This window comes from Arvicola amphibius, chromosome 8, assembly GCF_903992535.2.
Source record: "Arvicola amphibius chromosome 8, mArvAmp1.2, whole genome shotgun sequence".
NCBI classification, from domain to species: Eukaryota; Metazoa; Chordata; class Mammalia; order Rodentia; family Cricetidae; genus Arvicola; species Arvicola amphibius.
The window spans coordinates 55,702,189-55,725,882 of record NC_052054.1 but is presented as its reverse complement, the minus strand read 5'-3'; the positions used below and the strand labels follow the sequence as shown (position 1 = coordinate 55,725,882).

The 23,694-nt window shown below is 39.2% G+C and overlaps 1 protein-coding gene across 5 annotated transcripts in view; it reads right to left on the bottom strand.

Annotated features, from left to right (window-relative positions):
* The window catches only part of Atg5 (autophagy related 5), a 112,999-nt gene that overhangs the window by 82,926 nt on the left and 6,379 nt on the right, over positions 1-23,694 (bottom strand). For 4 of the 5 annotated variants that reach the window (XM_038340278.2, XM_038340276.2, XM_038340277.2 and 1 more), the window contains exons 2-4: positions 11,292-11,457; positions 6,627-6,754; positions 2,308-2,386 (exon numbers count right to left, since the gene is read on the bottom strand). In XM_038340278.2, coding sequence (XP_038196206.1) covers positions 2,308-2,386; positions 6,627-6,754; positions 11,292-11,399 — 315 coding nt within the window. In that variant the 5' untranslated portion in view covers positions 11,400-11,457. Of the gene's footprint in view, positions 1-2,307; positions 2,387-6,626; positions 6,755-11,291; positions 11,458-20,541; positions 20,565-23,694 lie in introns of those variants that run through there. The other variant, XM_038340279.2, reaches the window with a different exon arrangement.

Below are 23,694 nucleotides of genomic sequence, written 5' to 3'. Positions count from 1 at the left end.
GGAGCAGGCAGATGGGGGTGGAGGGAAAAAAGAAGGCAGAGGTCCCTACAGCAGGGACTGTAGAGATATGTAGGGACATAGCTGCAGTGACTGTGAAGCTGATAAGAACTACTGAGGTGGATGGAGCTAACATAAAACTTATAAGAACATAATGGATGTAAAGGAAACAAATAACAATAACAACAAAAATCTATAAAGGCTGTGAAAGCTGGTGCTTGGTATGGGAGGTCCTTCTGTCTATATGTTGCTTTTACTGGTTAATGAATAAAGAACTGCTTTGAGTCTATGGCAGGGAAGAACAGAACTAGGCGGGGAAAGCTAGGCTATGTGCTGGGAAAAAGAAAGGGTGGAGTCAGAGAGACACCATGAAGCCTGCTGGAGAAGGATGCTGGAACTTTATTTATTTGTTTGTTTGTTTTTTGGGACAAGGTTTCTCTGTAGTTTTGGTGCCTGTCCTGGAACTAGCTCTTGTAGACCAGGCTGGCTTCGAACTCACAGAGTGCTGGGATTAAAGGCATGTGCCACCACCGCCCGGCAGGACGCTGGAACTTTAGCCAGTAAGCCACAGCCACATGGCGATACACAGATTAATAGAAATTCATATGTAAGAGTTAGCCAATAAGAAGCTAGAGATAATGGACCAAGCAGTGATTTAATTAATACAGATCCTGTGTGATTATTTTGGGTCTAAGCTGCAGGACAACCTGGAACCAACAAGAGGCCCCCTGCAACAGGTGCTATGTATGCCAAACGGTTATTTCATGTTGAACAACCCAGCTGAGTTTGCTTAGATTGAAAGCAACTACAGTAACACATTATTTTGCAAAGCACCTTACTGCAGATGCATAGGGAAAAAAATAAATGGTCAACCAATTAAAGTAGGAAGAAAAAGTAGCATAGGATGCAAGCGGAGGCTGGTTATTCATTTTCTGGGTGCCCAGACCTGAATAATAACACAGAAACTATATTAATTACAACACTGTTTGACCAATAGTTTAGGCGTATTCCTAGCTAGCTCTTACATCTTAAATTAACCCATTTCTGTTCATCTATGTATTGCTACCAGGTTGTGGCCTATCGGTAAGGTTCTAGTGTCTATCTCTTTTGTCAGTTACATGGCATCTCTTTGTCTCTGCCCCCCCCCTCTCTCTCTCGATATATATATATCCCACCTGGCTTTATTCTGCCCTGTCATAGGCCAAAGCAGCCTCTTTATTAACCAATGGTAATAAAACGCATTCACAGCATACGGAGGGGAATCCCACATGAATACAAAGAATGGAGAGTGGTCTTCAGGAGCTGAGTGACATGACGACCCTCTCATGCTCTTTATGCTTCCCCACTGCCATCTGAGAGCCTCTTGATAGTGATAACTCAAGATGTTCTTCAGAACCCCATAATGTTGTTCATGAATTGGAAAGTTGGAGGGCCACTACATATGTAAAGAGGGAGGAGATTATTATGTTTTTTTTTATTTTTGTTTCTTAAGATGGGTTTAATGATGTAGTCAAGGTTGGACTTAAACTTATTGTGTAGCCCAAGCCCTAGCTGAGTTTTAACTCAAAACATTTCTGTTTCTACCTCCTGAGCACCAGAGTCACTCCGAGTAACACCATTCTAATCTATGACAAGTATTTTACAGCTTATTAGGACAACAACAGGCAACATTAAATTTACCTGGCTTCAAAAGGAACAGGAATCAAAATATCTCAAAATAGAGGCTCACCAAATCTTTGGAGTTCTGTCAAAGCAGATACAGAAATTCTAAACAGTACTAGGTTGTTCTAATCTCTACTCTCATGCCCACATCTACACCTGGGAATTTTATTTTTAATTTATGTTAGTTTAGAAATATAACTCTATATAACACACACACACACACACACACACACACACACATATGTTATATAGAACAAGTTCTATGACCGTTGGAAACCTAAAACATGGTTTACTCAGCTCTTAAAAAGAAAAGATGTTTATATATTAAATGTTTTGCCAAAAATTTGGAATTGAAGAACATCTTAAGGCAAAGAGAACAGGAGTGGAAAGCTAGGGAGTGAGTGATTTGTCAGACGTGGACGCACACATCTGCATTCCCAGCTCTAAGCTGGCTAAGCAGGAGAAACCTTTTGAGTTTGATTCTAACCTAGACCACGCAGTAAGGTCCTTGTACGCATGAGATACAGAGTGAGACCATGTCTTAAAAACAAACAAAATAGGAGAAACAATAAATATCTTACTTAAAAAAAATTCTATTCTATTAAGACCCACAAATGAAACAAATAGGAATTGCTATTTAAACTATACCTTGAAATGTACTGTGATGTTCCAAGGAAGAGCTGAACTTGATGCAAGAAGATCAAATAGTAAACCAATTGGATAATGCCTAAAAATGAAAGGTATATCTTAAAGAGAGAAAAAAAATATAAATTTATAAATAAAATCCCAAACAAATTTCCAACACTCTATCACCTACTGTCATAGGCTTTACAGATTAATCACTAAAAGTAACTTTACACAGCTGCATGCCTGGGTTAATACATGGGCTCCATCCAGCTGCCAGGTGTTTTCCTTCTAAACTTTTCATTTCCCACAGGAGTCTCAATAGACCCAAAGGGATTCTCATCAGCTGCTATAGTGTAGTGTTAATTATCACTCAGGTACTTTTAAGAGGAAACTATTTTTGTAAGTTTATTTAAGCACTAAAATATCTTATTTATTTTTGAGAGAGGACCCCACTATGTGCCTCTGGTTGACCTGTTACAATCTTAACCAGACTGGCCTAACTACAAAGCAAAATTGATCCTTCTACCTCTACCTCCTAAATGCTGGGATTACAGATGGTCACAACTGGCTTTTTACAGCAACTGTGTTTTTTGAGATAGTATCTCATGTAGCCCAAGTTGGCTTTGAACTCCCGGTTCAAGTGCCTCAAGAGCTGTGTTGTTAAAGCCAATTTCTGTTTCATCTTTTTCTTTAAAAAAAAAAAAACTAAAATAAATAAATTTTTATTTATCTATTTTTATGCTGTGGATCATATGCATGTGCTGTCCTCAAGAGGCCAGAACAGGCCATGGGACTGGATTATCGACAGTAGTGAGCCACTGTGTAGATGCAGGGACTCAAACCTGAGTACTCTAGAAGAGCAGCCAGTGCTCTTAACCAAAAAGCCATCTCTCCAGTCCCTGCTTTTTATTTTCAAAATTTAGAAATTTCTAAGTTTAAAGTCACTCACCTAAAGAGCATGTAAATCCCCTAACATTACATTCTCTTAACATTACATATGTATGTAAATATAGCAAAACAGGTTCAGAATATCCTTTACAAGAAGCATCAAACCTTCTAGGCATGGTTGCACATGTCTATAATTCCAACATTCAGGAAGTAGAGGCAGAATCCAGAATTCAATGGTCAACCTCAGCAACACGGCAAGTCTGACACCAGCCTGGGCTATGTGAAACCAGTATGTATAAAATAATAATAATAATATAAATAAAAAGAAAGAAAAGGCTGGAGAGGTGGTTCAACCAAACTTGCCTAAATTCAACTTTAAGTTAGGATCTCCTGATCCTAAATTGAGAAGAACAGACTCCCTAAAAGTCATCCTCAAACCTTCACAAGTAATCGTTTGCATACTCCTCCAAGCAGTCTTTAGAGAATCTAGAACTGCTACAATATGAAAGCATCATATATAAATGATGACCATTTAAAGTGTAGTGGTAAGAAACTTCACTCCTTAAAATGCAGTGTTAGAGCTCCCTCTGCTGTCTAATCAGATCATTCCAAAGAGTCAGTAGGATTTTCAGATGGATCAATACACCTGTTTCTCAGATAACTTTTAAGAGTTAGCAGTAATACAATGCACTAGGGCTGGCAATGGGCCCCAGGATAAAGAACTTCTAGCCTATGAGAGATTGTGTCTTAGAAGTTATCTGTGCATTGATAATATTTTTTCTTTTTGAGACGGTCTCTCTGCAGAGCTCTAGCTGTCCTAAAACTCACTATGTAGCCCAAGCTGCCCTCAAACTCACAGAGATTCATCTTCATCTGCCTCCTGAGTGCTGAGATTAAAGGTATGCAAAATCGTGCTGGACTTGTATCGTTTTAACTTACTGGGCATTCAGTGCATCGAACACTTTTCTTCAATAGCTTTTTATTATAATTTGGGCAAATTAAAATAAGCAACTAGGAAATTAAAGACTAGAATAGGAGAAAATATTAAGTAGAATGTCAACAGTTATGGCACAAAAGGCCGTGAACTAAAGCTCTCACCCCAGTAGCTTCAAGGCCACAGAAAGAAACAGATACGATTTTTTTTAAAAAAACTTTTTATGATGTATTTAACTTTATTTTATGTGCAATGGTGTGTAGGTATCAGATCGCCCTGGAACTGGATTTACAATCACTTACGAGCTTCCATGTGAGTGTTGGGAATTGAATATGGGTCCTCTGGAAGAGCAGTCAGTGCTCTTAACTACCGAGCCATCTCTCCAGCCCAAAACAGCAATAAATTGACACAGCTTGGAATACAGAGTGAGCCTCCTACTGGCCTGGGCTACAGAGAAAGACCCTGATTGGGGAAAGAGGGCGGGAGGACTTTCCAGAGGAATGAAAATGAAGCCTAGTGGAAGAGCAATTGCAGAGAAAAACCCAAGACTAGAATGTTCAGCCCTCAATGACGTATGCGTGTGTGTGTGTGCGCGCGCGCGCGCACAAGCGTGGTAGGGGGAGCTTTTCAAGGGATAAATACCAAAAAGAGGAAGATGGTATATTTAAGACACATCACTCTTCTGCAGTAAAGAAGAAATTGGTCCAAACATTAAACATTATTGATGTCATATCTAGTAGATACATCTTATTAACATATATCAACCTCAAAAAAATATAAGCTAAATCCTAGGAGTTTGCTCCTTCCAAGTTAAGTTTTCCTCAGATTTAAGCCAAGTGCACAATAAGGGTATTTATACCTAAATAATTCCCTTTTATTTCCTAAATCTTACTCTTTAAAAAATTATTTATTGCATATGAGTACTCTATTTGCACGTACAACTTAATGCTAGAAGAGGGCATCAGATCCCACTATAAATGGTTTTGAGTTACCATGTGATTGCTGGGAAATGAACTCAGGATTGCTGGAATATCAGTCAGTGATCTTAACCCCTCAGCCATTTTCCCAGCCTTCTAAGTCTCTTTCAATGCCTCTTCATTTTAATATTCCTAGACTGAGAGCAAGTATTTTAACCTATTTATATTTTTCATATTCCGTTTAAGTCATCTTAGTCAGCATCTTTCTGCAATCAACTGCATACACATGGGAGTATTGGAATAGAAGACCCAGGTTATCTTGACCCACTCCATAGCCTTTGGCTCATAATGTCTCTATTTTAAATACTTTGGAAGCACAATAAATAAAACTCTTAATAACGGAAAATGCCAAAACCTCGTCTGCACATGGATAAGCTGAAATTTAGGACTGTTCTCAAGAATCTTAAAAACATAATAGTCAGGGTGTGGAGCTGGAGAGCTAGCTCAGCAGTTAAGAACATACATTAGGGGTTGGAAAGATGGCACAGCGGTATAAAGCACTGGTCTTGCACAGGACCCAGGTTCGATTCCCAGCACCCACATAACCATCTGTAACTTTAGTTCCATGGGATTCAGTGCCCTGTTCACTCTGTAGATATCAGGCATGCACATGGCACACAAATACATGTAGGTAAAATACTCATACACATAAATAAAACACACCTTTAAAAATTAACAAAACAAAACTGATCTTGAAGAGGACCCAAGATCAGATCCCAGCACATGTATGGGGTAGCTCACAACCTGCAACTCCTGTTTCAGGGTATCTCATGCCCTCACTGTCTTCCATGGCCACCTACACTCATATGTGCATGCCCACAAACATACGTTCATACACATAATTAAAAACAAAAATCTCTTTTTTTTTTAAGCAAGAGAAAATACATTAATCTGTCATCCAATCACCCATTGATATAAACAGAAGGTAGAAGTTTTTTGCTTTCTATGATGGTTTATATAAGAAATGTCGCTCAAACCTCAATATTTGAATACTGGAGAAAGACAGAATTTTTTTCTTTGTTTTTTTCCCTTGGGGATGGGGTGGGTTGGGACATGGATAGGGTCTCATGTAGATCAGGTCAAACTTATCATGTAGCCACAGATGATAAACTTCTGATCCTCTAGCCTCTACCTGTGAGTGCTGGGAGTACTGGTGTGCCTCACCATGCCTGGTTTCTGAAGTGTTAGAGACTAAATTCAGGGTTTGGAACATGGCAGACAAGGTAGAATATTGTCTATAAAATACTGTGTATTGGTTGAACCTTCACTTCTCAGCTAGACTAGTAATTTCTGTTTTGTTTTGTTTGAGAGAGGGCCTTGCTATATGTCCTTGGCTTTCCTGGTACTTGATATATTGACCAGGGCAGCCTCATATTGTAATCTCCTCCTTTAGTCTCTTGAATGCAGTGATCACAGGTGTCGGTTATCATCCTTGGCTTCATTTCTTTCTTTGAAGAACTTTTTACAACTGTTCTGGGGCACTATATCTTCTTAAAGCTAGCATATACTTACTGTTTAATAATGAAGAAAAATTCACTCACCATTTCAGGGGTGTGCCTTCATATTCAAACCATATCTCACTGACATCTTCTTGTCTCATAGCCTTTTGAAAGTGCTTTTTCACTTTATCAGTTACCAACGTCAGATAACTGACTCTGGGCAAAAGCAACTGAAATGAAAATTTGTAAAGCCATATTTACTTATTCATTATTGTTCCAAAACTAGGACATATTAAGTAAGTTTGTTAATTTTAAGGAAAACAGCTGTGTTCTTTGCATTATTTTGAACTACTTCAATCCCAAGCCATTTGCTTTGTATAGAAAATGAAAAACTAGAGTTTAAAACAGTGAATGTTTCTAACTAGGTTATAATTTTTAAGTAGTGCTTAGGGCATAAATGCTTATAATTGACACACATCTCCAATTTTTCTTTACCACTTTACATAATTACATGTCATACTAATTAAGATATTAAGTACTTCTATCAAATTTGTCTTAAATATTAAATGATTCACATAGGTTTTATCACCTCTTTTATAAAGAACTTAATGTTTAATATATTAAAATACGATATTTATAATACTTTAATAACATAGTTAATAAATGACAAAGATAAACTAGACTTTTTCAAAAATTATAGAGCCAATACAGGTGGTACACTGATGGATATAAGAAATCAAAAAGGTATAGTTAACTAACCATATAGTAAAGTACATTTGTGTGATGGTTGGCTTTAATTATCAACTCAACACAATCACAATCTAGAACCATTTGGCAGGAGAGTCTCAATGTGGAATTGTCTACACACAGTTGGCCTATGGCTAAGGTTATGGCTGATTTTTGCCTTGACTGTGTGAACCACTGTGGGACAACCCAACTCACTGTGGGAGACACTGTTCTCTGGGTTTAGGCTCTGAACTGTTTAAGAGTAGAGACAGTGAAATTAATAAGTACGCATGCATTCATTTCTGTCTGCTCTTGACTATATGTAACTAGATGCTTTAACTTCTGAAGCCTTGACCACCCAACAATAATGGACAGTAAAATTAATTATGAATTTTTAATTACAAGACAAACCCTTTATTTTGTCAGGGTATTTTATTTCACCAAAATAAAATTAGAATTTCAGCCAGGCGTTGGCGGCGCACACCAATTGTCGTAGCATTCAGGAGACAGAGGCAGATGAATCTCTGAGTCTGAGGCCAGTCTGGTCTACTCAGCAAGAACCAGGACAGCTAGGAGTACAAAGAGAAACTCAAAAGAGACAGAGAGAGAATTTCAATTTAAAATGACTACTCAACTATTATACAGTAATAGTTTATTGTGCAGAAAACAGTATCACCCTACAGAGTTGGTAAGAAGGAAGACTGACCGAAACTAGAGGGCAAGGGTCTCAGCTGCTGATTCTAAAGAGCACACACTGCCATCCAAGGCTCAGACTGGCTCCAGAATCTGCAATCGGGCCAGGCATGGTAGCACCCACTTTAATTCCATCACTCAGGAGGCAGAGGTAGGAGGATCTCTTTGAGTTCAAAGCCAGCCTGAGGCTTTACAGTGAGACCTTATCTCCAAAGAAAGAGGGAAGGGGAAAAGGAGAAGGAGAAAGGAAAGAAAAAAGCATCTGGTATGGGGGCTCAGGCCTACCATTTAGGGGTGAAAGAAAAAGAATCAGGAGGCTGTGTGGAATCATCACCCTCTGCTACACACCATGTTTTAGGCTAACTAGGTTACACGAGACCTTGTATCTTTTAAAGGATTATTTCCCCAAGGAGCAGAGAATGACTCAGTGATTAAGAGTGCTTTATTGCTCTTGCAGAGTACCTGGGTTTGGCTCTCAAGACCCACATGGTGGCTGACAACTCCCTGTAATTCCAGTTTAAGAGTGTAGGACACCATTTCCTGACCTCCAAGGCCTCTGCACACATGTGATCCACATATATTTTGGTGCACTCAGGCACACAATATAAAATGAGAAAAAAATTTAGAAAAAGAATTTCAGCACTGGGCATAGTGGCAAAGAATATATACATCTTTATTCCTAGCACTAGTGAGACTAAAACAAAACATTACAAATTTAGAACCTGTAATATAATCCTTCACACAGTCACTAACTAACTATTTTATTTGTATTTACGTGTATGTGATATGATTGTCATTTATGTGCAGATGTCCAGAGGCTAGAAGAGGGTGTAGGATCCCAGCAAGATGGAGTCACAGGTGGTTGTGACACATTTGACATGTGTGCTAGAAATGCAAAAATGAAGTGAGGTCCTCTGGAAGAACAGCAAGCACTCTTAATTGCTGGCCCATCTTACTGACACACTGATTTGTTGACTGACTGATTTGTGTGTGTGCTTGTGTGCACCTGTAGTATGTGTGTGTGTGTATGCATGTGTGTCTGTAGTGTGTGAGGGTTTGTGATGTGTGTGTAGTCACCAAAGTTTTTGCCACTGTCAACTTTATTAGAAACAGCTATAAAACAACCACTTTGCCTTTGGGTACTACTCAATAAACAGGAAGAATACCTAATCTGATTGACAGACACATAAATGTGGATAAAGAAAAGCACAGAAAAATCAGAAGAGACTTGAAAGCAAAAAATGCAGGGTGGATGTGGTAGCACATGCTTTTAATCCCAGAAATCAGGAGACTGAGGTAGATAGTATGTGTTTATGTACATGTATGTGTGTGTATATATTTTTCCCCACTTGGGTATTTGGAAGCTGGGATCAAATCCAGGGCTTCTCCTCTAAATGCTAAGAAGATATTCTACTACTCTGCTACACTCTAAGCCCCAACATTTTATTAAAATTGCTAGGTCATAACATGTTATGACAATATACTAAGTCATTAAGTCATATATAACATTAGATCAACTAACATATGTAGACTTTCATTTGTGCACGTGCATTTGAAAGTTCATTCAAGTATAAACATATTTGACTGATTAGTTGCTTGAAACCATCTAAATACTTTAAAAATCCAATATGAAGCTGAGAGTACTGGCTTCTCTTGTAGAGGGTTCAGTTCCCAACACTAACATGACAGATCACAACTGTCTTTAATTCCAGTTCCAGAAGATTAGGATTCCCTCTTCTGGCTTCCTCAGGCATTGCAATCATGTGGTATACTTACATGAGGGAAAACACCCATACATATAAAATAAAACTTTTTACAAGACCCAATCTGAACCTATGATTAAAAAATAGCTTCCAACTCAAACACAGCACATAACTTATGATTCCACTACCATATGTGTTTGTGTTAAGTATATGTGTGATTTAGGTACTGACGTCCTAAGCCTGTGCTCTATCATCGATATAGTCCTAGACTGACTCCACTCAAATATAATATAGATGAATACAAGCACACAAAAAAGAACATTTGTCCATCTGTCTACAGTGACTCTTTGTGTGTGTGTCTGTACTGTGAGTAGCATGACTGGCAGGAATTTATTTAAAGATTTGTTATTATTTTTAATTATGTGCATGTGTCTATGTGTTTGTGCAGGTGCCTCTAAAGGACAGAGCCATCAGTTCCTTCTGGAGCTAGAATTACAGGAGGTTGCAAGCTGCCAATGGAGGTCCTCTGCAAGAGTACCATGTACGCTTAAATGGTTGTCTCTTCAGCCCCTATTTATTTCTTTTATTTATTCAGATGTTTCTGGTACATATGCACATACATGCACATGTGGAAACTAACGGTCAATGTCGGGTGTCTTCTTCCATCACCATTCAACTTGTTTTTCTTTAAGATTTATTTTATGTGCATGAGTGCTGTGCCTGCATATATGTACATGCAAAATAAGAACATCTGGTGCTCAATGTCAGAGAGGGTGTCAGAGCCCCTGGAACCAAGTTGCAGATTGATGGAGGACTCTCATTGGTTAATAAAGAAACTGACTTGGCTTTTTGATAGGGCAGGATTTACATAGGTGGAGTAGACAGAACAGAATGCTGGGAAGAAGGGAAGTTAGTCAGATGTCATGCCTCTCCTCTCTGAGACAGACACCATGGAGCCAGCCGCCAGGTCATACATGCTGAATCTTTCTCGGTAAGCCACCACCTTGTGGTGCTACACAGATTCTTAGAAATGGGTTAATCAAGATGTGAGAATTAGCCGATAAGAGGCTGAAACGAATGGTCCAGGCAGTGTTTAAATGAATACAATTTGTGTGTTGTTATTTCAGGGCATAAGCTAGCCAGGTGGCCAGGAGCCGGGTGGCGGGATGTAGCCCGTCGCCCTTCACTACAGAATAGCGCCCAACGTGGGATCCCTCTACAGCAGATGGTTGTCAGCTGTCATGTGGGTGTTAAGAACTGAACCAGGGCCCTTGGCAAGAGCAGCAAATGTTCTAAAGCACCGAGTCACTGTTCCAGCTACTCTCCCCCTTACCGAAACACTGCGATCTGGAGATCACTGGTTTGGCTAGCCTGGCTGGCCAGCAAGCCCTAGGAATCCTCCTGTCTCTGCCTTCCCAGAGCTGACATTACAGGCACACACTAGCTTCTATGTGGTCCTGAAGAGGGAGACTCAAGCCTCACTTACCTGCTAAGCACTTTACCATCTGTGATCACCTGTCTTCTTTCTAACTTTCTCATAGCATTCAGTTACACATGAAATGCTGAGTAACAGCCTTCGGGTTCTAACAAGCTTATTTACAACAGACAAGCTAAAGATCTCATTTGCAATCACCAATATACTCACATAATACGGTTCTGCTTCCCTTTCAGTTATCTCATCCTGATACAACGTAAAGCAAGTTGGAATTCGTCCAAACCACACATCTCGAAGCACATCTTTGTCATCTGTCATTCTTCCAGTGAGTAGAGCAGTACATATACGCTAAGTTCTTTCTTCAACCAAAGTTAAACTGTAAACAAAATAAACAGCATTAGTTAGATTCTTATAAGAATGAAAAGATTTCATAGACAGAAAATGAACTCCAAAAATCTTCACCTAAAGAAAAGGTGTGAGTGGGGGTGGTGTCGTCCACCTTTAATTCTCGCATTCAGGAGGCAGAGACAGGCAGAATTTTCTACATATGAGGTCAGCCTGGTCTCCAGGACAGAAAGGAAAAAAAAAAAAGATGTCAGGAGTGATAGTATATGCCTCTAATTTCTACACTAGAGAGGCTGAGGCAGAAGAGTTTCAAACAAATGAGCTATTCAGTAAGACACACTCTGAAAGTGTGTGTGTGTGTGTGTGTGTGTGTGTAATATTACACATTCAAGTAGTATGTAATAAGAGCCACATCAAAATAGAAACTATACTTCTATTACCCTTTCAAGCACAGAAGAGTCTGCTCACTCACCTAAAAGTGAGCCCTGTACCTCTGTCCGATGATCTTAATCCAATTTCAAAAGATCATTAACACAATTACACTTGCCCAATCCAATATATTTGACCTCTCCTAACCTTCATAATAATATTCCTCCTGGAAAGAAAACTCAAACATTTGTTTGGGACTGCAAACTGAGCTCAGTTGGTGGTGTGCACTAATCAAGAACTGCATGTGGTCATGCATGCATGTGAGCTTCATGAGGCCAGTCTGGAACACACTAGCCCCTGCCTGGAAAAAAAGAATGTTTGTGCACACAAGAAAAACCTTCAGGAAGCTGATTCCCTTTTCTAAATTTCATCAGATCCATAATTAGACCTCACTAATACTTCCAGTTTTAATTATATTCCCTTTTATAACCTTGAACATCTAGATGCTGTGCTGGTATTCTCCCAGTCTAACAAGCTGTTTTTTTCTTCAACTCTCACCCGCTCTTTAAACTAGCAGTCCTCTGTCCCACTGAAATACTTCTCTACAGCTAGCACTAACCCTGCAAATGAGAAAAGTTTCAGTATCAGAGAAGGAAAATTCCCATGACCTGAGATATCCCAGGGTCTTCCATTGCTCATACTCTATGATGATATATTGTGGGAATTGGATCTAACAGCCAATTGTATTAGATGGTTTGGACGAATGAGCATGGTCTTCTCTGTGGGTACAAGACTCGAATACCCAAATAAAAGATGAGGGCCGGTACTGTGGGACAATGGTCTATACCCTGTCAATTGTATTTTAATATGTGCTGATTGGCCAGTAGACAGGAAGGAAGTAGAGGCAGGACAATGAGAACAGGAGAATTCTGGGAAGAGCACAAAGTCTGCAGTTGTGAGTCAGCCACAGAAGAAGCACTGCCTTGCCGAATAAGGTACCGAGCCATTCTTGGCTAGCACAGACAAGAATAATGGGCTAATGTAAGTTATAAGAATTAGCAAATAAGAAGTGTGAGCTAATGGGCCAATCAGTTTATAACTAATGTAGACCTCTGTGTGATTTCTTTGGGACTTAACGGCTGCAGGACCAGGCGGGTCAGATAAACTCAGTCAACAAACGGTGCCCAACGTGTGGACAACTGCATCAACAGAAAGCCTGAGAGAGCTTGCGAAAAGAATAGAGTTAAGCATGGCTTATTGATAGCAGCATTTTCTCAGGTGGGCTCTATTTGCTAGAGGCAAATGTGTCTCATTTAAGAGAAGCTCCCTGACTCAGCTTTAGCTGCAAAAACTTTGTAGCCCTTTTAAGAGGCTCTGCCACAGAACACTTAAATGGTGTTTATGAATAGCTTATAGCACGCTTCTTGGTGGCAGCATGGACCTTGAAACACCATAAAGTTGTGGCAATAAACATGGCTCTAGCTGGTATCTCCGCCATGAGGCTGGAATCTCAGAAAGCTAAGGAATGGCTGATCCAGCCGTCAAAGCCACAGCTTTAATTCTAGTCATACTGCTTAGCAAATTAAAGGCTCATGTGGTCAGAAAGAGATATACAGTAAAGAGAGATTCAAATACGAAGAAGACCTCTAAATGGTTTATAGTGTGTTAAAAATATATGCAGGCTTGGGAGAGAAGAGAAAAAGGTTAAAGTCCTTAAAATAAAAAAAGAAAGAGAGTAGTTGGGTGTGGTGGCACACACCTTTAATCCCAACACTTGGGAGCAGAGGCACCAGATCTCTGTGAGTTCAAGGACAACCTGGTCTACAGAGTGAATTCCAGAACAGCCAAAGATTAACAGAGAATTCCTGTCTGAAAAAGCCAAAAATTAAAAAATAAAAATAAAAGTATCAGAGGTTAAAATAAAGCCATGTAAAGATGAAAAATACACAGAGAGTCGATACAATATGTTAATATGTTCTTTTTGAATTGTTTGAATGCTGAGGAAGGAGCAACAGCTGCTAAAAACCATTTAAATATAAATGCTGCTGGATTAATAAAACTTATTTTGTAATGCCTTGACTTCAAAATTGACATCAAAAGATATGTTACTTTGGAGAAGAGGTTTTGTTTTTGTTTCCACAGGAAATAGGAGGCTGTAGATTTATTCCAGGGTAAGAAAAATCAGATTTGATCAAGAAAGACCCCCTGAGAAACCTCTGATAGGAGCTGATGGCCTAGATGTCTGAGTTCTACATCCAGAACAGATTCAAGATTGCTGCCTGAGATGATAAAGCCTAACAGGATACTCTAGTCACAACTTGATCATAATTCTAAATTTTCTTCAGGTTCCCATAAGATTATCAGCACCCCCAATCAGCAGGAATACTATACCTACATTCTCCAAAAATGTACTATAGATATTTTCCTTTGTTTAGAATGTTGGTTACAAGTTGTTATGGATAATGGTAAGGAGAAAAGCTAAACAAAGGATATTAAATTCAGAGTTCTTGTTTTTTTCTTTTTTTAAAGGGGGAAAGTGCTGTGGGACAATGGTCTATACCCTGTCAATTGTATTTAATAAATGCTGATTGGTAGTCAGGCAGGAAGTAGAGGCAGGGCAATGAGAACAGGAGAATCTTGGGAAGAGCATTAAGTCTGCAGTCATGAGCCAGCCACAGAAGAAGCAAGATGTGACTGCCTTGCCGAATAAGGTACTGAACCACGTGACTAACATAGACAAGAATAATGGGCTAATGTAAGTTATAAGAATTAGTAAATAAAAAGTCTGTGCTAATGGGCCAATCTGCTTATAACTAATGTAGACCTCTGTGTGATTTCTTTGGGACTTGACAGCTGCAGGACCTGGCAGGACAGAAAAACTCAGCCAACAGGAGAGGCAAAGGATGCTTTCTTGAGTATAGCCAAGCTGGCAACAAGCCACAGGAACACATGTGGCTGGCTGCTTGGTTCTCATCCCCTTTTGGAATGAGCAGAGGTAGCAGTGGAACAAAAAGCAATGGTATATCCACAGTGGCAGCAGCTTCAGTCTGTATCATGAGTGTACTTTACTGATTGGCACCTGTTAATAAATCTGACTTGATCACAAAGTTTACTCCCTCTTATCTAGCATCCAACGTGGGGCACCATTTGTAAACTGAGGCAGCTCTTTTGTTTCCTGGCTGTCCGGTACCAAAACAATCACACAGAAATTTATATTAATTATAAATTGTTTGGCTTATAGTTCAGGCTTATTATTAACTAGCTCTTACAACTTAAATTAACCCTTCTACTAATCTATGTATTGCCACGTGGCTTGTGGTTTTACCTGTGTTCTAACACATCTTGCTGCTCCAGCAGCACTGACTTCTCCCCAATGTCCTTCTCTTTCCCCTGTATTTTCAGTTTGGCTTTCCTACCTGGCTCCATCCTGCCTAGCTATAGGTCAAATCAGCTACTTTAGTATCCAATGGAAAAATACATTCACAGCATAAAAAGGAGTATCCTATAGCAATACTACATGCATACATGCTGACATACATACTGCTGATAATTACTAGAGTAACCCAAAGAAGGGCTACCTGGATATTAAGGCTCGAAACATTACCAAAATAATGTTCTACCTTTGCCCAATCTTCATGGTCAGTTAATTCATAATTTATTAGGATATATAATGAAAAATCCTAAATAAATACATGATTCCCCCAAAATTATGGGTCCAGGACGATATTAATGTAGCACAAATTCTAACTGGTCTTAATAATAAAAATTTAAAGTCACCTATTAGGGTTTGAAAACTGAAGGCTCAAAGAAGCAGAGTGGCCAGTCACTAGAGTTCTTACCTTTACCATTGCTCAGACCAAAGGGGCAGTCCTGTCCTTACAAATCCTCAGACTGCCCTGAGTTCCTGTCTCCTCCCGCCTTAATACGCCTCTCCCTGCCCAGTCATGTCGCTCCTGTCTCCACCTCCCTAGTGAGCCCAAGTCCTGAGATCACCTTTGTGTGCATTCTGTTTCTCTATTAGAAAAGATCAATTTTGTGTAGCCCAGGGTGGCCTTGAACTCAGACTGATCCACCTGCCTCTGTCTCATGAGTGCTAGGATTAAAGGTGTGTGCCACCACTGCCTGGCCTCTTTGACTAACTAGTGGCTTAGTGCTACACTCTGACCTTCAGACAAGCTTTATTTGTTACAGCATAAACAAAATAACACCATGTGTCAATTTAAAATTCTTTTTATATTTACGAATGCTTTGTCTATATGTATGTGTGTGGACCACATGCATTCTGGGTGCCCTTAAGAGTCTAGAAGATGCCAGATACCATGAAACTGGAGATACAAATGGTTTGTGAGCCACAATGTGAGTGCTAGGTTTTGAACCCAGGTCCTCTGCAAAAGAAACAAGTGTTCCTATCACTGAGCTGTCCTTTCAGCCCTGACATCAATTATTAACACCAAGGTACATCAAGACACTTGTTTTCATCCTTTTCTTCCCCCCTCAGTGCCCAAGTAGATTGTCATCAATTAATCAAAAAGTTAAAGGTCAGTCAAATGCAAGTCATCCTCACATTGCATACTACAAGAGGTGGGGAAAGATCTGCCCAATGTCAAATTATCGGCACTAGTCAGTTCAGAATAAGGACTCTGGTACTTAGCAGTGTCTTAATTTTTATTAAGTATAAACAAGTGCTTTAGGCAAGCAACATACATTTACCAATTTCATCAGTACCACACTGAGACTTTAAATCCAAGCATACTTAAATTATATACTCATAAGAAAAATCTCCGAATGTACAAATCACTCAAATGATTTGCTGAAAATAGGAAGGTCCCCAGCACTTCTTGACTAGGGCAACAACTGGAGAGATTGCTCGGCAGTTCAGAGTGCCTACTTTCTCCCAACAGACCTGAGCTCACTTCCCAGCACCCAGCCTGGATTCCTCAAAAATACCTGTAAATCCAGTTCCAAGCAATCCAATCCCCTGTTCTGGTCTCTTTTGGCACCTGCAAATTTGAGTCATAAATTCACACAGGCACACACTGAAACATACAAATGCTAAAAACCTAAATGAAATAAATGTTAAAAAGCAAACTAAGCAAGGTGGTGATGGAGCATGTCTTTAATCCCAGCACTCAGGAGGCAGAGGCAGAGGCAGAGGCAGGTGGATCTCTGAATTTGAGGCTGGCCTGCTCTACAAGAGCTAGTTCCACGACAAGCTCCAAAACTTCAGCAAAACCCTGTCTCGAGGAAAAAAAAAAAAAAGCAAAATAATATTTTAAGTAAATAAAATTACAAATTTACCTGGTTATGGACTAGTTAGCTGGCTCAGCGGGTAAAGGGACTTGCTGCCAAGCTTAATAACTTGAATTAGATTACCAGGAGCTACATGGTGGAAGCAGAGAGCTGAGTCTACAGACTTCCTGACTTCCACATGCACGCATGGCATATATGGGCACACATGCAAACTTACACACTCTAAATGAATATTAAAGAAATTTAAACACAACAGTGTGTTCTCAGAGAGAAATTAGGAAAAATATTCCATTCCAAGTAACTCCCAAAAGGTTGTGTTTAGGAATACACCTAACGGGAGAAGTAAAATATCTCAATGAAGAATTCAAGACATTGAAAAAGAAAATCACAGAAGATGATGGAAGACATCCCATGCTCCTGGGTTATTAGAAATAATACTGTAAAAATATTTATACTACTAAAATTAGTTCACAGATTTATCTGTCAAAATTCTAATAACAGTTCACAAGAAACTGCAAAAATTCATATGGTAACACAAAAGATTGCAAATAGCCAAAGCAACCCTAAGGAGTCACAACACAGCACTGGACCTCAAATTATACTATAGGGCTACAGACAACCTGGTACAGGCATGAAAATAGACAGGAAGGGTCAGGTTCCTGCCTTTACTCCCAGCACTTAGGAGAGGTAGGTGGATCTCTGTGAGTTCAAGGTCAGCCTGGTCTACAATAGTCAGTTCAAGAACAGCTCGGGCTGTTACACAGAAAAACCAAAAAGACATGAAGACCAATGGAACAGAACGGAGGACCCAGAAATAGAATGGCAATACTATGTACCCTTAATTTTTGAGATAAAGAGGCAGAAACATACATTAGGAAAAGAGATAGCCTATCCAGCAAATGGTGTTCAATAAATTGCATTTGTACCTGCAGAAGAATAAAATCAAATCTTATCTTTCACCTTGTATAAAAAATCAATACAAAATGGATCAAGGACTTTAATTTAATACCTGAAACACTTCCACTTCTAGAAGAAAATGTAATGGATGTCTTTCAAACTACTGGTGCAGGCAAGGACTTTCTGAACAGAACACCAACAGCACAGGAGCCAACAACCTCAAGTATTAACAGGTGGGACTACAAGTAAATAAGAAGATTCTGTACAGCAAAAGAAATAATCAGCAGAATTAAGAGGCAGCCCACAGTCAGGGAGAAAAGTTTTACCAGTTGTACTGCAGACAAGTGGCTAATATCCAGAATTTACAAAGAACTGCAGGAATTAGATACCAAGGAAATAAAACTTACAATTAATAAATGGGTATATGAACTTAATACACTTATTTTTTTTTTAAAAAAAATGAAATGCAAGCAGCTAATAATTATTTTAAAGTGTTCAACAGCTCTAAGAATCAGGGAACTGCAAATTCAAGTTATATAGCACCTCACCCAGCAGAATGGCTACCATCAATAAGTGTGACAACAAATGCTGCAGAGATTGTACAGAGAATGGAAGCCCTGTTCACTGCTGGTAGGGTGCAAATTAACACAGCTGTTGCAGAAATCAGTTTGGAGACTCCCCTCCCCCCGAAAAAAAAAAACTTTAAATAGAAATAGCATATGATCTTCCTATTTCATTTCTGGGCATACCCTACTGTAAAAGTATCTGCACCCTCATTTTTACTTCTACTTTACTCACTAGAGCAACAAATGGAAATCAACCTCATTGCCCACCAACACGTGAATGGAAAATGAAAATCTGGTATATATAAAAGGGAATATTGTTCAGCTCCAAAGAAAAATGAAATAAAAAATTTGCAGAAAGATGGATGGATTTAGAATATAACATTAAGTGAGGTCACACAATCTTAGAAAGAAAAAACAATAACACATGTTCTCTGTCATATGTAAAATCTAGCCTCTCTGTGTGTGTGTGTATAAGTATACTTACATGTAGGTGTAGTAACATACAAAAGAGAACAAGAAAGGCTGACACTAAAGGATGAAGAAGGAACGAATGCAATGAACACAAATTCACAAAGAGGATATAAAGTTATCTGCTTCTTAGTTCTAACTCTGTCAAGAATTTTTTTGGTTTTGGTTGTGCATTAAGTGCATAAAATAGTGAAAATATAAATCTCAACATAAAGTTGCAATGATTCCATTTCAAATGGCTACTTTGTATTAAAAGTATAGAAGTTCAATGAGTTGCATAGTCTTTGGGAAATTTATTTGTAACTTTTAAAAATATAATAAAATTTAAAATAAATTTTAATTTTTAAAAAATAATAAATAATCAGGTTGTGATTATTTCCTGATTGGGATTAATTTCTTCTGAGACAAAGGCTCAATATGCAGACCAGGCTGGCCTGGAATTCACAGAGATCAGCATATATCTGCTGGGATTAAAGGTGTGCACCTACCTCCTTGTAGGTTTTGATGTTTGTGATTATTGTTGTTATTTTGTTCATCAACAGAGTCATTAGAAAGATAGAACTTCAACTGAAAAACTGTCTCCATAAGACTGGCTTGTGTGCAAGTCTGTAAGGCGTTTTCTTGATTTATGATATGGAAGGGTCCAGCCCACTGTGGGCAGTATTGTTCCTGGGCAGGTGGTCCTAGGGCATATAAGAAAGTAAAGCGAGGCTAGGTGGTGGGGGCATACGCCTTTGTTCCCAGCACTTAGGAGGCAGAGACAGGTAGAGTCTGAGGCCGGCCTGGTCTACAGAGTGAGTTCCATGACAGTCATGGGTACACAGAGAAACCCTGTTTTGAAAAACCAAAAGAGAAAGGCAACTGAGAAAGCCAGGAATAAGCCAGTAAACAGCACTCCTCCATGGGCTCCATTTCAGTTCCTCACTTCAGGTTCCTGCCCTGACTTCCTCTAGCTGATCAACTTTTACCTGGAAATGTAAGATATAGCAAATCCTTTCATCCCCTAGTTGCTTCTGTTTTTTGTTTTACCACAATAAAAACCTAAGACAGACTAATAGGCACATCAAAAGTTGAAAAATATAAAGTACTAAGCATTCATCTCCGGAAACACAGGTAGAAAATAACTGACAACAAATGAAACTTAAGATGGTCTTGACTAGTAGAGCCCAAGACACTACTCTAGACAAATGGCCACCATGAACCACAATATCATGCCTGGATTTGACTTCTCTACCTTCTGGGCTGTCAGAACACGTGACCACCTTGCTTTCTTTCCATGTCATTCTCTTCTGCTCTTCTTCCTGGATCAGAATAAAGAAACGACCAACACTGTCCTCTTAATGTCTGAGTCTCTGATCAAAAGAGATACAAAGACAGACTTGGAGGAATGGAAACCACCTCGAAACTCAACTACAGATGCAGATTTTTTTCTTTTGGATTTCTTTTCTTACTTGTTTTTATTTATGAAAGGATATATCCTCTGTTTATTAAAGGATATAGCCTTGGATGTACTGGGATTCAATATGTAAACCAGGCTTGCCTCGAGCTCAAAGATATCCACCTACCTCTGGCCGCAGAAGGCAAGGATTAAAGGCAGACATCACCATGGTCAGAGAGGCATGGGCTTCAACACCCTGTAATCCAGCCATGTTTATGAACACTCTATAGTAGGTACATAAAACAATAGCTAAATTAGACGTTCATATACTCTTTGCAATTCTTCATCTTGGTTATTAGTTTTTGAGACAGGGTTTCAAACTGTAGCCCACATGTAACTCCAACTCTTAATCTCCCTGAACCCTTCCCACTACTGGCCACTTTTGGCCACTGTTCAATGTATACATGTATTTGGACTTCAGGGGAAGAAGCCAACTGAGCCAAGGCAGCTCAGGTAAGTAGAGCATGGCAATGTAAATATACATTTTGTAAACCAAAGTGCCTAAAAGACTAGTGAACTGTAAGCAAGGCTACTTTCTACTTCAAAATATACATTCAACACTAATAAATGTTCATCTAGGGGCTGTGGGAAAGTTCAGTAGTCAAGAGTGCTGACTCTTCTTCCAGAGGAACCAAGTTCAATTCCCAGCATCTACATCAGGCAGATCACAACTATCAGCAACTCCAGGTCCAAGAGATCTGACATCTGACTTCCACAGACACTGGAACAGAGGTACACATACCCACATGCAGACATACAAATAACTATTAACAGCAGTAGTACTAGAAAGGACAAAGTTAACCTATAATAAATTTTATGTCTCTGGTCTAATAAATATACTTAAAATATACAAGGAAAATTGGTGATTCCATTTTCTATTAATCCTAACTTTTCTCACTTGTAAAATGGAAAACTGTTATTTCTTTTTTATTACTTGGCTCTTTTGGGGGTCTGATACCCAGCTCCCAAATAAATAACACAGAGGCTGATTCTTTCTTATAAATGCCCAGCCTTAGCTTGGCTAGTTTCTAGCCAGATTTTCTTTACTTAAATTATCCCATCCATCTTTTGCCTCTGTGCCTTTTCCTTTATTTGGTGTATTTTTCTTTACTTCTTATTCCGTGGCTGGCCCCTAGTGTCCTCCTCTCCTTCTTTTCTCACTCCTTGATCTGCCCAGATTTCTCTTCCCATTTATTCTCTCTGCTTGCCAGCCCTGCCTATCCTTTTCTGCCAAGCTATTGGACATTCAACTCTTTATTAGACCAATCAGGTAGTTTAGACAGGCAAAGTAAAAACTTCACAGAGTTAAACAAATGCAACATGAAAGAATGCAACTCATCTTTGCATCATTAAAACAAATGTTCCATGGCACAAACTAATGTAACACACCTTAAAATATTCAACAACAGAAAACAGCACTACCACATTAACCATGAACAAATTAATAAAGATATACATACAGCATATACCTGGAATTTCAGCACATGGGAAACAGGGAGGAGGACAAGTTTCAAGTGAGCCTGAGCTACACTGAAAAACATAACTCAAAAGCAAGGAGTGAGGGGGCAAAGAGGAATGTGACTGAGTAGTGAACATAAGATTAGTATTCGTGAGGTTCTCAGTCCAAGTTTCCACACATACACACTGCTTGAAGATCTAAGAATAACCAAAACCATAGAAACAAACAGGAACTATAACAATAAAGAAAAATAACTTCTAAAAGCTCTGCATTAAACACATTGCTAAAATACTTTTCTATATAATCAAGCTAAAGAGATGGCTCAGCAGTTAGGAGCACATGCTAAGTTCATTTCCCAGCACCAACCTTAGGTATCTGACAACTGCCTGTAACTCCAATTCCAGTGATCTGACACCTCTGGCCTTGGGCACATGTATTCACACACATATACATATCACTAAACATAATAAAATGTTGAATGAAAACATTAAATATAGTCAATAAATCTGACCCCTTGATAGATCAAGCTATGTGGTACATACTAGGTGAATACAAAAACAACTGTTAAAACCTTAGTCATTGGCAGGACTGAGTGGCAGAAGCCTTTAACTCCAGCGACTGGGAAGGGAAAGCAGGCCAGTCTAATCTACAGAGTGTGTTCTAGGAGAGCCAAGGTTACATAAAGAGACAGTGTAGTATCAAAAGAAAAACAAAACCATTAGTCACCGTTTCCAGATCTACTGAATGTGTCACGCACTTTAATGACATTTCCATGCCTTTGCATATGCTGGTGTGCCCCTCACGGTAAAGCAGCACTCCGACTTTGTCTTCCAACTTGGAACATCATTCAGTACCCACTTCTAAAGATCTTTCTCCTAGGCATGACTCGAGATCATCCCTTTTCCTCCATGGATGCACCTTTACTTCTCCTCTACTACAGACCTGACAAGCTTGTGTTAAAGGTGTTCATCTGTACACCTCCCCTTCAGTAAATAGTAATGCATTTCCTTGGGGAAATGGATTGAATTTCAAATATCAATTTACTTCTGACATTTGGAATAGTGTCTGGAATATAATAGTACCTAGAGATATTGTCTGGATCTTTTCAGTTATTTTTGAAAGAGTACATGAGCCCACAACATGATGTGAAAGAATCAGATTGGATAAACATCAATGATAGTATGGGGGAAGGCAGGCTGCAACAGGATCTTTGTAGTCTCCCCAGACTACTCAAACTCACTATACAGCATAGGCATGACTTGAATTTCTGATCTTCCTGCTTTTCTCCCAAGTGCTGGAATCACAAACATGCATCGCTCAGCCTTAGACACGTTTTAAAACGCTAGGAATACTATATATTTTATACCACCTCACCCTGATTATACACAGGTGTATAAGTTCTCATTTATAATATACAGGAGAAAACTAAGATGGAAAGGTTGAATTATTTTCTAAAATCCTGTGTCTAAAAAGAACCAAGTCCATACCAGAAGCCACACTCCACTTCTTTGGAGGTTAAGGCAGAAAGATTCCAAGTTTGAGGTCAACCCAGGCTACTGTGCGGGTTGGTTTTTCTCAACTTGACACAAACATAGGCCTATCTGAAAAGAAGGAATTTTAGTTTAGAGAATGTCTCCATAAAGACTAGCCTATAGGCACATCTACAGAACATTTTCTTGATTAATGATTGATGTGGAATGGCCTATTCCACTTAGGGCAGGCAGCGTCACACAATTGGGCAGATGTGTCTGAGTGATATAAGAAAGCAGGCTGAGCAAGCAAAGGAGTAAATCAGGAAGCACCACTCTTCCAAAGCCTCTG